At 35.2% G+C, this 15,899-nt stretch overlaps 1 protein-coding gene across 7 annotated transcripts in view; it reads right to left on the bottom strand.

The window, feature by feature from the left end:
• Window positions 1–347: 347 nt before the first annotated feature.
• Window positions 348–15,899, bottom strand: part of LOC145935406 (uncharacterized) — a 344,338-nt gene continuing 328,786 nt past the window's right edge. For 5 of the 7 annotated variants that reach the window (XM_083036756.1, XM_083036783.1, XM_083036739.1 and 2 more), the window contains 3 exons: window positions 7,881–8,144; window positions 6,906–7,137; window positions 348–6,591 (listed from right to left, as the gene is read on the bottom strand). In XM_083036756.1, coding sequence (XP_082892882.1) covers window positions 6,366–6,591; window positions 6,906–7,137; window positions 7,881–8,144 — 722 coding nt within the window. In that variant the 3' untranslated portion in view covers window positions 348–6,365. Of the gene's footprint in view, window positions 6,592–6,905; window positions 7,165–7,880; window positions 8,145–15,899 lie in introns of all 7 variants that reach the window. The other 2 variants (XM_083036772.1, XM_083036764.1) reach the window with 2 other exon arrangements.

Genomic DNA, 15,899 nt, shown 5'->3' on the forward strand with positions numbered 1-15,899 from the left:
GTAGACTAGGAAAATGGTGCGAAAAATGATTGTAAATTTCAATAGCGGTCACAATATTCAGTCGAATTTTTCTTTCACTTGAAATTTTCCCAAAAATTCTCCTCTTTCGATTTAGCATAATCAGATTCGTTTACCTATAAAATAAAATCCGCAACATAATGATGTATATATAATAATAAAGGTCAAATCGCGATAAAACTTATTTCCCTGCCTCATTTATTATTCTCCCTTGCGTGTTGTGTTGTACTTTTTCATACGATTCTCATTATCTCGAAAACATAAATATTCCTTCAGAAATAAAATTTGAATTTTATAGGAGTGTATAGGAGATTGCACATTATGTCCATAAGTTCATTTATTATTAATTGTAAATCATATTCAAGGGATAGTTACACAAAATTGAAAACATTAATCTTGAAAGTTCAAGAACCATAGTCGTTATCTCCAAACGTTAACAGATGACGCGTGGCCCAAACTTTCCTGGCGACGACGATTTATCTATTTATATGTGAACCTCCGCTTGGTTTTGCGCTTTGTATAACAAAAATATTAACTCACACTTATATGCGTACACCATCGTATCTATTGTATTTTGTAGTAACAATTTATCGAGTCGCCGTTCACAAATCAGCGCGTGTATCCTCGATTAATGTAAAAACGTGCGATTCGCAATCGGGAAAGAACGGGTACACGATTATTTATAGTACAACGATATTTACAAGTGTTGCTTACAAGTAATACTTACAATGAAAACGTCTTAATATGACACGCACACATACATACATCTTTCTTTCTCTCTATTTTCCTCTCGCGCGCTTTAAACACTCGTAACATCATCTTCATACCGCTTTCATCATCTACATACAAAACATTACGTTTTATTTAACGCGAAGCAACGTGTTACGGTACGTACATGCACCACTTTGTCGCCTAAAAGAAGAGCATCTGAAATACTCGAGTCATGTAATGCAGACGATGTGTATATCGAGTAATAATTTAAAAATTCAGTTTCATTTAACGCAAAACTCAAGAGATCTTTGAAACACGATGCACTCTGCGTCGCGATTTTCTCGCTGATTAGCCGATACGAAGAGGAATCGTGTTTTGCCAAGTCACGGCATTCAAGATTCTCACTTTCTTACAAGGATATAAATCCGAGGGAATAACGCGAGCGATAAACACAAACTCTCCTTCATTGCCGCTATTATAAGCGATAACAATTTTGTCGCGAAGAGTCTCGCGAATCTACATGACGACGAGGTTGCAAATACGTACAGTATATTTATGGACGCTTCTCGTCAATTAATATCAGGCACTCCGAACAAGGTTGCTTCAACGAGAATAGACTAATTAATATACCGAACGAGGTAAAAGGCATAATGAAAATTTGCAAGAGTATCAGCAAAATTCACACACGAATCCCCTTATACTGTCCCGATTGTGTTTGTTAATTAACATTAAAATTTTTAAAAAAATTGATCAAGCGGAGACTTATAGTTTTCGGTATTCTGCATCTCGTTAATTTTAATACTCTTATATTTGCTTCAAATATATCTCTGCATGCAAAATTCTCCGACGACGTTGCACGAATGTGTAAGAGGACATTAATGGACGTAATGTATACTATAATAATAGAAGGTAGCGGCGCTAATGTGAAACAAATGTTTATTACTTTATGATAAATGCTCGCTCCACATAATCGCATTACCGTCTTCTAACATTTCGTCCATTAACAAACCATTATTATAGTATTACGCACCACTGCATACAATGCACATTTACGCGCGCGAACGTAAATTTCATTTTCGACCAAATATTACTTGCTTTGTTTGTTTGTTTTTTCTCGTAATATCAGTCACAATCCGCAGTGGAAGAGATACGTGCGTAATCCGCCGCTTTACATTTTTCCAACAGCTGATCGATCGATCGCCGCTCAATAAAGTGTCTTTGGTATAATTCATTCGTCCCACTGGATGAGCGTTAGATGGGGGATGCGAAGATAAATAAATAATACAACGGCGAATTTACTACGATATAGCGCTACCGATATACTGAGAAATTTCCAAAGATATTTTCGCTACCGAGAAAAAGGTGCGAATTCAACGGACGACGAAGGGAGCTTGCAAGCAGCGCAGCTGCTTGGAAAATAGGAGGACCGCGAGGCATAAAGCGTTAAAGGTATACATAAGGTATACGCAAAGGTAGACCGTATAACCGATCCTTCCTATAATGTATTTACACGAGGCTAATTTGCATCTCAGACGACGAAGCTCGCGGCAATTTGCGATTTGCATCTATCATGTAGATATTGACGGATAAACGGAAAGCCTCGTCTCGTCATCTCATTGCTGAGCAATGAATGGTGTGCAACACAATTTCCCGGGAGGAAGTATTTTTTTTTCCCAACGCACTCAACGAAATATTTAACGTCTCGTCTGTTTAGCATAAAACAAAATTTTATTTTAATTTTAGCGACATCGATTTCTCTGCTGCTGAAACATATCGGCGATATTTTTAACACAACATATTAATAAAACGCGCCAGTGTCTGGAAATGAATTTATCTATCATTCATGGAACGTTCGAAGAGGTTAAAGAATTATATTATTGACGTCTCGACGTTTCGTACGAAAATAAAAAGAACAAAAATAACGGTGTAATAAAAAAAGGAGGCGCGAGATAAAAGCGAAAGTGGCGAGTGTTTCCGGATTTTTAAGGCGCGCCTCGAGATGTAGGTATACATGTTACATAACGCTATTTGCATAAAAATACAAGGCGCGCTATCCCGCTGGAATTCCGCGGGGTTTCCTCACAAAAGGAAGCCCGGGGAAGCTCGCGAGGCGAGCGTTGCGAGAAGTGGAAGAATAATAACGAAGGGAAGAACCATTCTCCCTGATGAGGGGATTTTCTTTCGAATGGCGGTTTCTCGTACGGCTTTAGAACACGTAAGCCTTAATTAATGCGGACCAATTAAAAAAGAGAGGAAAAAAAAAGAAGCGCACGTACCTGCAAGCTTACATAATTGCATCTCGACCGCGAAAGAACTCGTTTCCAAGTTTTTAGATCTCGTCGCGCGATGATGATATCCGGTAATTATATTTTCAGTCGGCACTCGATTACACATTCGATTCAAGTCGCGGAATCGCGGAAATTGAGTTATCTATGTTGCTCGCGATATTGCTTGTTTCGAGAGCGGTCTTTGGTGTTATTTCTGATACAATTTGCACAGGCTAGAAATAATATGAATTATTAAAAATATATATATATATATTAAAATAAACAAGTAAATCTCTTTGAAATATTTTTTACAAGGTTCAATAAACGTGGCTTAATTGCAATGGAGATTTATTTCAAATAAATATAATTATAATTAAATATAAAATTTAGAGATTAAAAAGTTGTACATGTAAAGTATAAAAAATTTATTCTTACTTTACGAAATAAAATGATTTTTTCGATGACCAATAAATAGTCTTTAATCGATTCGCTTATTCATACTTATTCGCATAAAAGGATACATAAAGAGATTTTTTAAAAAAGAATAAATAAATGAAGAGTGAGAAATGTCAAGAGAATATGTATATAGGAAAGGAAAAAAGATGTGTACGTCGGATTAATTTAACGAATCTCTTTCTCGCGAAAGATTTCAAAAGAAAGATGTAGAAAAATAAAATACTAGTCGCATATCAAAATTATTAAATCTCTTGCGAAACAGATATATGTATGTAAAAGAAATATTAATGTGTTTGTATGAAAAATATGTTTAATTTTCTCGCACGAGAAGCAAACGTACTGAGCACGTTCCGTCTCGACGGACGGTCGCGAAAAATCAATCAAGCGAGAATGATATATATTTTTTCGACAATCGCGCTCCTCGTGCGAGCTGTGTCAAATTATGGCATTCGCGATGCTCGTACGGCCTCGACGTATCACCTAATTGATGGCTTAGCCCTTAAAGGTAACGATCAGTGTGGGCATTATTACGTTAACGACCTCGCTGATGTGTCGAAAATGCGACTCCGCGTCGCCGGATACCAACGCGAGATCGATTCGTCATAACGACGACGCTCTGTGTGTGCGAGTTCGGGGAGATTACGACTTACCGAACGACGTACAAACAAACAACGAGAACGGGCTTTCGCTGGAGCTCGGATTTGTTGTATACTATACGAGCAGTTGAGCGAAATTACATTAATGTGGCTAGTGATGGAAAGAATAATAGTGCAGTTCCGTGATACGCAATCTATCATATTTTCTCACATGGTATGGGATCTTGATTCATTTTTCTTTACGAGAAGGTAGATCAATTACGTTATCTCGTTCGGCAAAATCAGAATATACGCCGTGAAGAAATACAAATTAAAATTCTCAACGTTTTCTAGAACGAAAAGAAAGATGTTAAGCTTACTTGAAAAAATATATACAAATATTTTTTAGCTGCATTTAAATTTCAGATCTAATATTCATCGAACCTGCAACATAAATCTTATCATCGATGCATCGACTTCTTCACGACGTTCCGATTTCACTGAACAATGTGTGCGATTCGATCATCAAATTACTCCTATGCAAATTTTACGATCAACGGCTAGTCGTGAGAAAGATCACAATGTGACAAAACAAGATCGCGTATCCACGTTGGTCGAAGTCCACACTCTCTTTACATGGAAGGAAAATCCGAACTCTGCTTTATATTACTACCTTATCCGCGATCGTCCGCGAGGGAGAGTTTCCGCAAAGCTCGACAGAGAGGCGTGCGTTCTCTCCCGTTTTCCCGTACGATTGCAAAATCGATTGTATGGCACAAAGGGCAACCCTCAGTTACAATCTCCGACCTCTCTTTCTCGATTTAAGTCTTATTACGCACATCCCTCTCTCTCGTTTACTTATATCCATATATTACATTATTACGTTTCTATTTACAGCGTGATATACATACAATACGTACCAATAGGTCTATAAAAATCGTCTCGCGACTATGGCAGCGTAGCTTCGGTGTACAAAACCGCTGTAAGTTCGTTGAGAGATTTTCTTGAGTGTGGGCGTGAGATTATACAAGTGCGGCTGCCGTTTCTACGGTCGTACTGATCGATAATTTCCAGCCAGCGCACACAAACGGTGATCTTTAAAGAACCTTGATTAATATTGGATTCCTTTTTCCTAAGAAGATTGCGTGATAGATCTCTTAAGGGAACTGTCCGCTCTGACAAATCTCGTTTGACATAATGACGAAATTATATATAAAATATATACTCATAAATACATCAATATTACTTTCCATGTTGTCGACATTCCTCAGGTGAATGCCTGACCTGGTGATTTCTTTCTCACTGATTCACAGCTGATCACCAGAGACCTAGGTAAATAAAATGTCCCAGAAGTCTGTCGACAAAAACATTGCCGGCCAGTTATCGATATGCTTCATGGAACTCAACTTTCGTTTAGCGAGATTCTGCTGAGGGTATAAGAGTCGTGTATACAGTGAATGTAAGGTATACAGTGAGAGTTCGATCGACGAATATATATCAAGGTCGGTAACACAGTCTCCGCAAGATATGTTAAACTCTATCTATATTAAACAACGAAACTCAAATCCGTCGATTTGACTTAGCTTAGTAATCCAGGAAATAAATAATTATTAGTAACACATGTCTACTTTCTTAGTAATTGTTTGTCAATTCGGAAGAATGTGACCACATTTGAATTCGAATCCTGCCACGTGTGTGTTTTCATTAATTAGAGATCATTCTTTCTCCGTCGTGGACGATTAAATGCATAATATAACATAAATGCTTGCGGTGGTCCTTAAAACTATTCCAGTTCAGAGAAACTTCTCCTCTTTCTCTCTTCGCTCAAGCATTCTTATTATACACATTTATAAATCGATTTTTTTTAACATATCGCTATCGTTCTCGTTGCAATATTGCAGCAAAACAATGTCATAACTATATGATTCGTTCATTCCTCTTCTACACATCACCCTCTCTCGCCGACAACAGATCATACACTCCTCGAGAACTTTCGTGCAAATCCCGAAAAATGGACGACACTTTTGCAAACTTTTATACAAATTCGCGCATGTGTAAGTCTGTTTTTTAACGGCTATCAGCGAATACTTGTCATTAAAGTTAGTCCAACAAATGAGTCTTGCACTGTCACTACCTACCGTAATTCGGTGCAATAAATGGCACAATTTTCTCGTGTTTTCAACATAATTTACAGCGGCTCGGTGCGACGAAGTAAGCCCCTGCCTTTATCAGTCCACGCACGTCTCGTCAATTAAAAGCAATATTTTCGCGTGCTCACTTCCGGTACCGGGCTCAAGGACGGGGGTCGTCCCTCGCGCGGGACAACCCCTTCCTCTTGTCAGCCATAGTAATAGCTTTTGCTGTTGAGGCTCCGGGGATTCTCCGTGCGTAGAATCGTGTGAAGATTATCCGTGCCAACCATGTGATTTCCGAGGTCGACGCGCATCCCCGTGTTTGTCGCGTGAGGCACCGAGGTGTGGATGCTCGTCGGCGACAGAGGTATCCTCGTGTCGGCATAATAACGTTCGCCGTGAAGCCTCTCGGCCAACTGAGTTTCGGGCAGTCTACAAGAGATGAAAGAGCATCATCGGGAGTTAGTCCGATACCGAGAGAGAAACGAAATTATAGTAAAATTTTCGAGACACCTATTTTCCTTACCAAGAGTGAAATAAAAGAACACAAATTTTATTTATTCGAGATTAAAATACGACTGAAATTCTCAAAATAGATTTTCATTTTCAATTTTCAAGAAAATACTTACCCATGTAAAATGACAAAGATTAGTAAAGATTTAAATACGCTTGAAAGAATTTTACTCACATCTTATTGATTTATTCAATAATGAAACGATTCATTATTTTTGTGTCAAAAAAATTACCTTGCGTCTTGCATAGGTACTGCGACCGGTGTGGTAAGATCGATGTCGGCATCGATTTCGGAAATATCGTCGGTGAATCCATTTGGAAGAGTCTCGTTATTCGCATGGAATTTTGCATCCCTTTTGGCGCGATGCCGGCTGACTAACAGACGACCAATAACCAGTCCCAGAAAGAGCAAGATACCAGCGCTGACCGATACGATAATGTAGAGGTAAAATTTTTCTTGATTGTCTGCGGAGATCACGTTAAAACGCACACCTTAGATTTTTCTTCCTAATTTCTATTTCCCGTAAAAAACATCGAAAAGCAGATTCAAGCATCTTCACAAATAATGGAATAAAACAAGATAGAAACATCGATAAAAACTTCTATTCGTGTGCACTCTGTTTTTATTCATTTATAGACTTACATTATGTATACAGACAAGCGTGACGTGACATTCAAAGAAAGAAAATGGGAATCAAAAGTAAAATTCGACTAACACATGCCACATTAACTATTAGAAACAATGCCAAACACACAATGCATATATATTTGCCAAACAGGGATCAATAATTATACCTATCAGTTCAACATGACTCTACATGTTTTCGAAAAATCGGAAAACTAAGACACAAACCAATCAATCAATTTCAATTTTAGTTCAAGTTTGAGTAAAATGAGTACAGAAAAATATGTTCATACCATTTTCGTAGTATTTTGAAAGACAAAATAAAAAAAAATATATATCTCCATACTTTCGACATTCAAAATTGAACTAACTTCGACATCAATCCATGCGATATCAATGCTATCAAGAATGATCCCTTCCTTTTTCACACAAGATGCTCAGAGTTAAAATATCATTCGCCAACCTCGCTCGTGGAAGCGAGGAAATTACCCTGATCGTATCCAACCCTGGCATAAATCGAGGTTGATAGCAACAGCAAATTTTACCAGCTGAAAGTACAACGACCAACCGATGGTGTACTCACTCGTTATAAAGGAATATGCATTGATCCAATCATTGAGGTATCCCACCACAAGGTGATCCTCCTCTTCCGGAAACGCGTAGACGACGGTAGTACAGTTTCCGGATGCGCCAACCGATGCATTCGGCGTGGTTGCAGCATTATCAACCACCCCCTGGTTGTCGCCCGCCATCGCAACCCCCTGGATAACCGTGGGCGGTAAAGGCGATAAGGGTAAATGTTTCGCCCCTATACCGAGCGACTTTAACATGTTCAACCGCGCGTCCACTGTGCACGCGAAAAAACAAACGTGTTCAGACGTCACGCATGAGGAAGGAAGGGGAGGAATTTGCATGATCACTTTTCGGCAGGAATTGCATCAGACCACGAGCAGACATTGGAAACATTATATAATCTGGCCAAATTCAATTTTCGATACTACGCATACATATGAGAAAAAGAATCTCAAAACTTTGCGTTTTCATTCTGCCTCTGAAAAAGTCAAGATTTTTTTTGTTTGCATGTATTTTCTTTTATAGTATCGAGATTTAAACTCGCAGAAATTATATTGAATTCAATGCCAAGAGATTCGAGAATAAAAGCGTCAAAGTGAAATCTGTGTAAATTATGTAGCAATTTTACAGCGATGACAGATGTAGGAAAGTGTCTCGTAAAAAATAAAACATAATGCCATCTCAAGCATATTGTCAAATATATCGCAAGGTTTGAAGAATTTTATAAGATATAAATTATATATATATAATACGCGATGTATAATTTTTCTCGCATTTTAGGAAAGAATTATAAAAGATTAGTTAGATAATTATTACGCAAGAGAAAGAGAAGAGTATCAACAAAAAAAAAAATGATTAATCATTGTGTTATTTACAACGACAAGTACTATCAATCTTTCACCAAATGCAATATTATTTTTCCACAATATTTGAAGCAAAAATATAAATGGCGAACAGCTGTCTATGTCAAAAATGAAAAATAAATGTTGAAATGAGCAAACATTATAATACACATTGATATGACAGTATATTCTACGGTTATAATTACATTTTATAGGGTAAACTGTCTCATTTACAACAGCTTTGAAGCGAAATTCAAATTGCAATTTGTATTCTCTGTAAATCTAGTAATATCTAAGTTATAGCAGCTAATTTCGCTAATCTCATATTAGCAAATTATGCTCTTCTTTTTAAACAAGTTTGGAATATTCTTAATTATTGTTTACAAGGAAAATAATATATATTTAATGCAATTTTGTAACATGAAAATTTAGAATTAACAACAGAATAGTATAACGGAGCTCTCTTTATTGGGATTTAGTAAATATACATTTTGCGCGATCCGATATGCATAATGCAAATATGTTTTTCCAGCAAACTTTCACAGTGAGAATGATTGATCACATCGTAACACCCCCTAATAGTCTGCCGAATAAATCACGGCAGCTGTTCGGCGCAGCTCTCTCGTCACACAGAGTACCATTATTTTCGCGAAGATTGCGATTTAAGAAACAGGAGTAGTTAGTTACTCTCAATCGTCATTAAAATTCATAATCTTTGTCGCGCTTATCGCCCGGAATTTAAAACACGAAAAAAAACCCTGAGAAACTCGCGACAAATCATTCTTTCTTCGTGTCTCTTCACGGAAACATAAAAATGACACGTATCTGCGGAATGCTTCACGGTTTCCCGGCTTACTTTTCGCGGTTATTTTTCCAGGAAAGAACAGCATAGATTGTCTCCAAATGCCAATGGGAAATGGAAATGTAGAAGCGGAATAAAATATACGGACAAAGTAGTGTCTTTGCGCCGTTGAGTATCGACAAAAATATTCGGTGCAAAGATCACATGAAGTACGCGCGAATACGCGCGATTTCTCCAAACTACTTTCTCTGGAATATTAAAATTTATTCAAACATTCCCTTTCGAATATTAAAATATTGTTCCAAAATTATATACAAAATTTTAGCGAGACATTCTAATATTTTTTAAATAAATTTATCAAGAGACGCAAAAAAGTCATACGATCCCTTTAAACGCGTGCTATTACAATTGCTAAATACATTTGTGTATGTAAAATATGTGTAAAACATATTCAAGAGATTACGAGGAGAGATTTTTAATTCCATTTACTACCTTGTTCTCTCGAACCACGCACGATATACTTCGTTATAAAACCACTGATCTAAGCAGACTTGAAGGTGATGAATTACTCGGGTCTCGCGAAGCAGTTTTGCTGACACGATAAAAGTAAAGAAAGAATCAGCATATTGCAAATATGCTGAGACACACTTATCAAAATAATTTGTATACTTTGTGTCAGAATTATGTAATTAAAATTCGGGCTGAAACCAAATGTGTAGTTAGGACTTTTATTTTATATTCTCCGCAATATTATTTAGAATATTTTCGTAATGCACATCACCTAGTTGGTATGTACTGTATACTAAATAGAACGGAATTAGTACGTTCATTAGGAAGTTTCCGTTTCATCGAGGGTTTAATAATGTCTTAGCTTCGAGTTATTTACATCATAATTCAAACAATATGGTTCTAGTTCTTCCAGCCGCATTGTTCCAAGACTGCTATCTCTCCCAAGCGAGATAACGTTCGCAGTTCCTAGTTTTCTAATTAGTGACTTGGGAATGCTTACAATTAGCCGATGACGGAATTCGATGTCGCGGAATTTCGTTGCTATTCTGTCGCACAAGTTTTCTTCTGCTATTTACGGACAAATTATATCTGCTTATAAAATTTACATGACAATTTAAATTGTAAGAGATTTTAAATTAAAATTATTCTAATATGTTGTTATTATAAATATATCCTCTCATTTGAAGGTAAAATAACATGGGCTAAGAAAAAGGAAAAAGTTCAAAATACAAGTTTAATATTGTGATGTATCAATTATTTATCAATCGTAACTAAAAAATTAAATATAAAAATTGTTTTCATCTTAAAAATATGCAAATTATTAGTGATTATTTTTACAAGAATATATTTTTAATTATAGTAATATATAATATCTTCAATTACATATTTAATGAAATCTGATTAACATAGAGAGTTAAGATTTTTATCAATGTTCCGAAAACAATAATTAAAGATAAGAAATGCAAAGATCGAATTTAATAAAATATGCTAGAGCTCACTATAGCATTCTTCAATGTTAATTACGAAATAAAAATGAAACTGATTTTTCTAGTATTTTTTAAAAATATCTTTCCGCGGAAAAATATTTCATCAGCAATACGTACACGAAGTATTGGATAACTGTTACACTGCAGACTATATTCCCACCAAGCGTCTTTTAGATGAATTTACTCAGCCGGCCAGATAATAGCTGTGTCTGACGTGAGCTCTTCAAACATTAGTTACGTAATTCTATTTGCGTCTTGTAGCAGGTAATGTGGATATGGAATCAGTCGATGTTGAGTAATTATACCGCGAAAGGAAACTAAATTACTAATTTAGAATTAATATTCATGATTATGGAGATATTGTAGCAAAAGGATTGCGATTCCGCGAATAGATACGATGCTCTTTGAAATGACAATCAGTTTAATAGAACAATTCAAATTATCGTTTTAATTTCAAACTTGAGAAACGTTGTTTAATATCATAACAATTTTCACTCATTAATAATACAATATAAATATAATTATTATCAATTTTATGTATAATAAAATTTATTTAAAAATAATGTATTTTTCTGGAGTTTAAAACAGAGTAAAATGTAGGGAAGTAAGGACTAAATAAATTTCATAAAGTATCCGGACTAAAAATATTAACGGTAAATGCAATTCGTACGCTTAAACGAGATGTAAAAAATACTGCATACGAGGAAGCGACATGAGAGTACAATAGCTGACTAATTTTAAGCATTCGTTAAATTATAGAAGTATATTGGGGCGAAATCGGTGTCTCGCTCGAGATAGCAATCGATCGTCCATGAAAGTTTAATTTCAGTATCGTGCATTTCACATTTTATTCTTCATAAAGTATGCAACACGCGCACAGCAGCGCGATATATACATATACATATGCGGACGGACATTTCGTTCGGCTGTTTTTAACAGGCTTAAGCATATTATATCAAAAATAAAATCACTTTTTTTTTAATTCACTGAATATATAAACTATTTTCAATTTATCACCAAAAATAATCTTTGTCGCAACAAGATGATCAAAAATTGATATTCACGATAGCGCAGCGATATTATTCGATATCGCAAAACATATTGCGTATGTTGTGACGTTAAACGTAATCTACATACATGGAAGAACCATGGTATATCGACAGAAATTAATTTGTTTATTATAACAGCGCTGAAACAGCGAGTATCAAATTATCAAGATATATTAGAATAAACTTGCGCAAAATCACGTGTATGTGTACATTGAAAAATAAATAAAAACAATACTCAATTACTCGTTGTAAATAATCCCTCGAATTCGCAAAGCGCAATTTTGTTCCGTGCGTAAAATTAGATATTCGTGCATTCGAGCGATGCAACGCGTTAAAAGCGTAACCATTATTTAAAAAAAGGGAAGAAAAAGAATACTTTTTACCTAGAGAATTCCGCAAAACGGACGGACGGACGAATGAACGAAACGTATTCGTATGCACCGACGAACGAAACGTGACAAAGCCGAAAAGTTATCGCGGACGGAATAGGAACGCGAATGCCGTTGCCTTTTTTATAGCGTAAACATTTTTATTCCACGGCAAAATAATTTCTGTTCTGCGTTGAACCGTAAAAACACGTTATGCACTCCCAACGCCGACGCGAACTACGTCTCGGAGAGCTGCGGCGAAATTATTGCTCGCACATCCGCGAGTCCCGCGAACTACGTATATACTGTGACCGAAAGAATCACGCAACCGCTCTGTACCGCCACCTGTTTCACACACGTCGCGAAAAGAGCGAACATTTTATGACACCTGTAATATATAGGTGTAATACACTATGTGCAATTTCGGGGATACGCTTTATATACGATACATAGAGCGCAGTAAGACTTCTCAGATATTTTAGCATTTTACTTGAAGAAAAATCCCTCAAAAATGTTACATATACCTAATTAACTTTAAATTGTCAAAAAATAATTAAAGTGATAATATTGAAACTTTCTCTCTCTTTTGTATTTTATATATCTAATTTAAATAATGGAAAATCTTCGCCAAAAGAATTAACATATAATTCGTAATATATTTTAAATACATCATATAAAAGAATTCTAAAAAAATAAAAATATATATCATTGATCCATCATTAACTTTCACGATATATATTCAGTTAGTATTAAATAAATGCTTAATTTATCTATAAGAAAGAGTAATTAAATATTCGTTTCTCGAATATTAATCACTTTCTCGATGTAAGACTCACACACATACAGCTTTATTAATTAATCGCGGCTTTGAAAAAAAGAATTTCGCAATTTATTATCAAGTAATCAAACGCGCGGCTCGTAAATCTGCATGATAGAAAACGGGGTGTAAATCCGCCGCTAAAACACGTCGGACTTTGGAGGCAATAAAGTATCGCGCCGCGTTAAGCTCGTAAAGCGGGGATTTTCTGTCATCGTGCTAGTCGACCAAAATTTCAGGGAACCCCTGCCACCTAATCGACATTCGATGGTTCGTCGTGGTGTCAGTATATTGACTCTGAATCGATCATTGGAGAAGCAACCCCTAGTGAAATAGTCATATCGCTCCCACAGTGCTGGTACTAATGCCAACATCAATCACTAATAGCAGCTATTAATCGTCTCGCAACGTTTGCCTGGAGAATGACACTTTATAAAATCAAGGGTCTTCTTGTAGGGTCTTCTCTAAGATATCTCAATCTAGGCTAAGTTAAACTGGATAAGTTTAAATATATTTTTTTAAGAGTATTCATTCAGGAAAAAATGCTTATAATAGGTTCAGTATTTTACGCAATAAAATAAAAAAGATTTTTACTACGAAATTGTCATGTTTTGTGAATAAAAATTGTCATAATCTGTTTTTTTTTCTTGATTTTTATTTGATTGATAACATAATATAACTTAAATTCGTTAACACTTCAGTATAAATTTGTTAATCCCTCTTATTTCTTTTAATTGATCGCGATTACTTGAGAAGCAACAATTATATTTTTTTCCACTTGAATATAAGATATGGTATTAAGTAAAACAAATTGTACTTTGACTAATTGATTAAAATAAAAGAAATTATTGCAGTTAATATAATAGCTGTTTAATTTTATCCTCCAAGTTTGCGAAGTTGATTAACGATAAGAACTCGATCCGAGAATCAACAATTTCTCTTTACGAACATAAAAGTTTCATTTCTAAGTAGTTCACTTGGTAGATATTGATGTCGTGACAGCTGTTCGATAATTGCTTTTGCATAGACAGCTTTTCACCTAGTTTGAAGGCAAGAGAACAATCTCGAAACTTACTAACTACTATGTATAACTTTATTAAATGATTGGCATTGACTTTGTTGACGATTTCTCCGTTATGCCATAACGTTCACCGAGAAATTGACAAATTATGTATCGTTATCAAATTACGCACCATATTAAATGGTAGTGTCTTATTAGAATATTTGCGTTCATACTTTTCGAAGAAGGCATATCGCATAAAAACTAAGGATAGATAAGATGATGAAAATAATTTTATGACTCATATATTCATTACATCCATGTTATATAAAAACACAAATTATAGAAATCATTTCTCTCTCACGTACATCTGCAAAATTTTTATATCTTTTTAAAGAAAATTAAAATTATATCTCGGTTTTAAAAGCTTTTGTCTTTCTTTTATTATTAATAATACTTATCATTAAAACTCTTTATACAATTAAAATAACTGGAAATCCTAAAGCTATATTATAAGACTAAATATTATATTCTTCTTCACATCGTAAAGATAGTTCTGAATAATTGCTCTGTAGAATACATTTTACAATAATAAAAATTAAAGAAATTAAAGTTGCGGTGTACGAAGAAGAAAGAGCTGAATATAAAACCAATTTTGTCCCGTTTTGACGGTACAAAAGGATCTTTATCTTAGTCAGAGTCGGAATTAACAGGTCGCAGCTTAGTGCGGGGAGGCTATAGCAAGTTAAAAATGTAAATAGAAGAGAGAGAGAGAGAGAGTAAAGTTCCGCTTGCCTTAAAAGCTCTCATCAAGCTGTGTAACTTTTACGTAAGCGATTTTGTTCTACGTGACACTGTATTACATTCTCGTAGCTGGCCAATGCGGGCTTACAAACGAATTTAATGAGCCATGGTAACCTATTTCCTTTATATGTGTATATATATATATATATATATCTTACGTGTGCAGAGTTATTTAATGTATTTTTCTGGGATTTTCATTAACGTTATCCTGCATACATTATTACAATAAATAATGACTGACAGTAAAGAGCTGTGAAATACAATAAGAAAAAGTAAAGCAAAATATTTTCGTATGTCTTTTACATTTATAAATGCAAGAAAATGGCGCTGTTCCTGATGAAATGTCATTCAACGTTTGCAAAACGTGGTAAAACGTTTCAACGTCAATCTCCGCTACAATATCTAGCTTTTATGGGAAGACGTCCCCGGTGGTACAGCGTTATCTGCCATGTAGAACCGTTATACTGTATCCCGAATAGCCATTTAATAGTGCGGTTAAATTTTCAGGTATGCCTAATCTGTGTTGGTAAGGTTACTACATGTATAATGGGATATGCCAACTACCATTATACACAGTAATGTTATGTTGCGAAAATTGTTTTCAAAATAGTGCATACCACAAAAGATTAATTAAAAATTACTTCTTTTAACAATATTATATTATAAATTAAATAATGTTACTAATGAAAAAAAAAGCAGTCTACAAATGACATAATAACAATGACCTTTATTTTCGGCATCGATTTGTATAATTAAAGAATTACAGTGTAACTGACGTCTCTCTGTTCATTATATTTGTAAATTTATAGTTTAATATCTTTTGTTTAATTTTGTCAGATATTTTTTCACGT

The sequence above is a fragment of the Prenolepis imparis genome, unplaced genomic scaffold, assembly GCF_030444845.1.
Source record: "Prenolepis imparis isolate NDT839.2.m4 unplaced genomic scaffold, iyPreImpa1.0 SCAF_1, whole genome shotgun sequence".
NCBI lineage: Eukaryota > Metazoa > Arthropoda > Insecta > Hymenoptera > Formicidae > Prenolepis > Prenolepis imparis.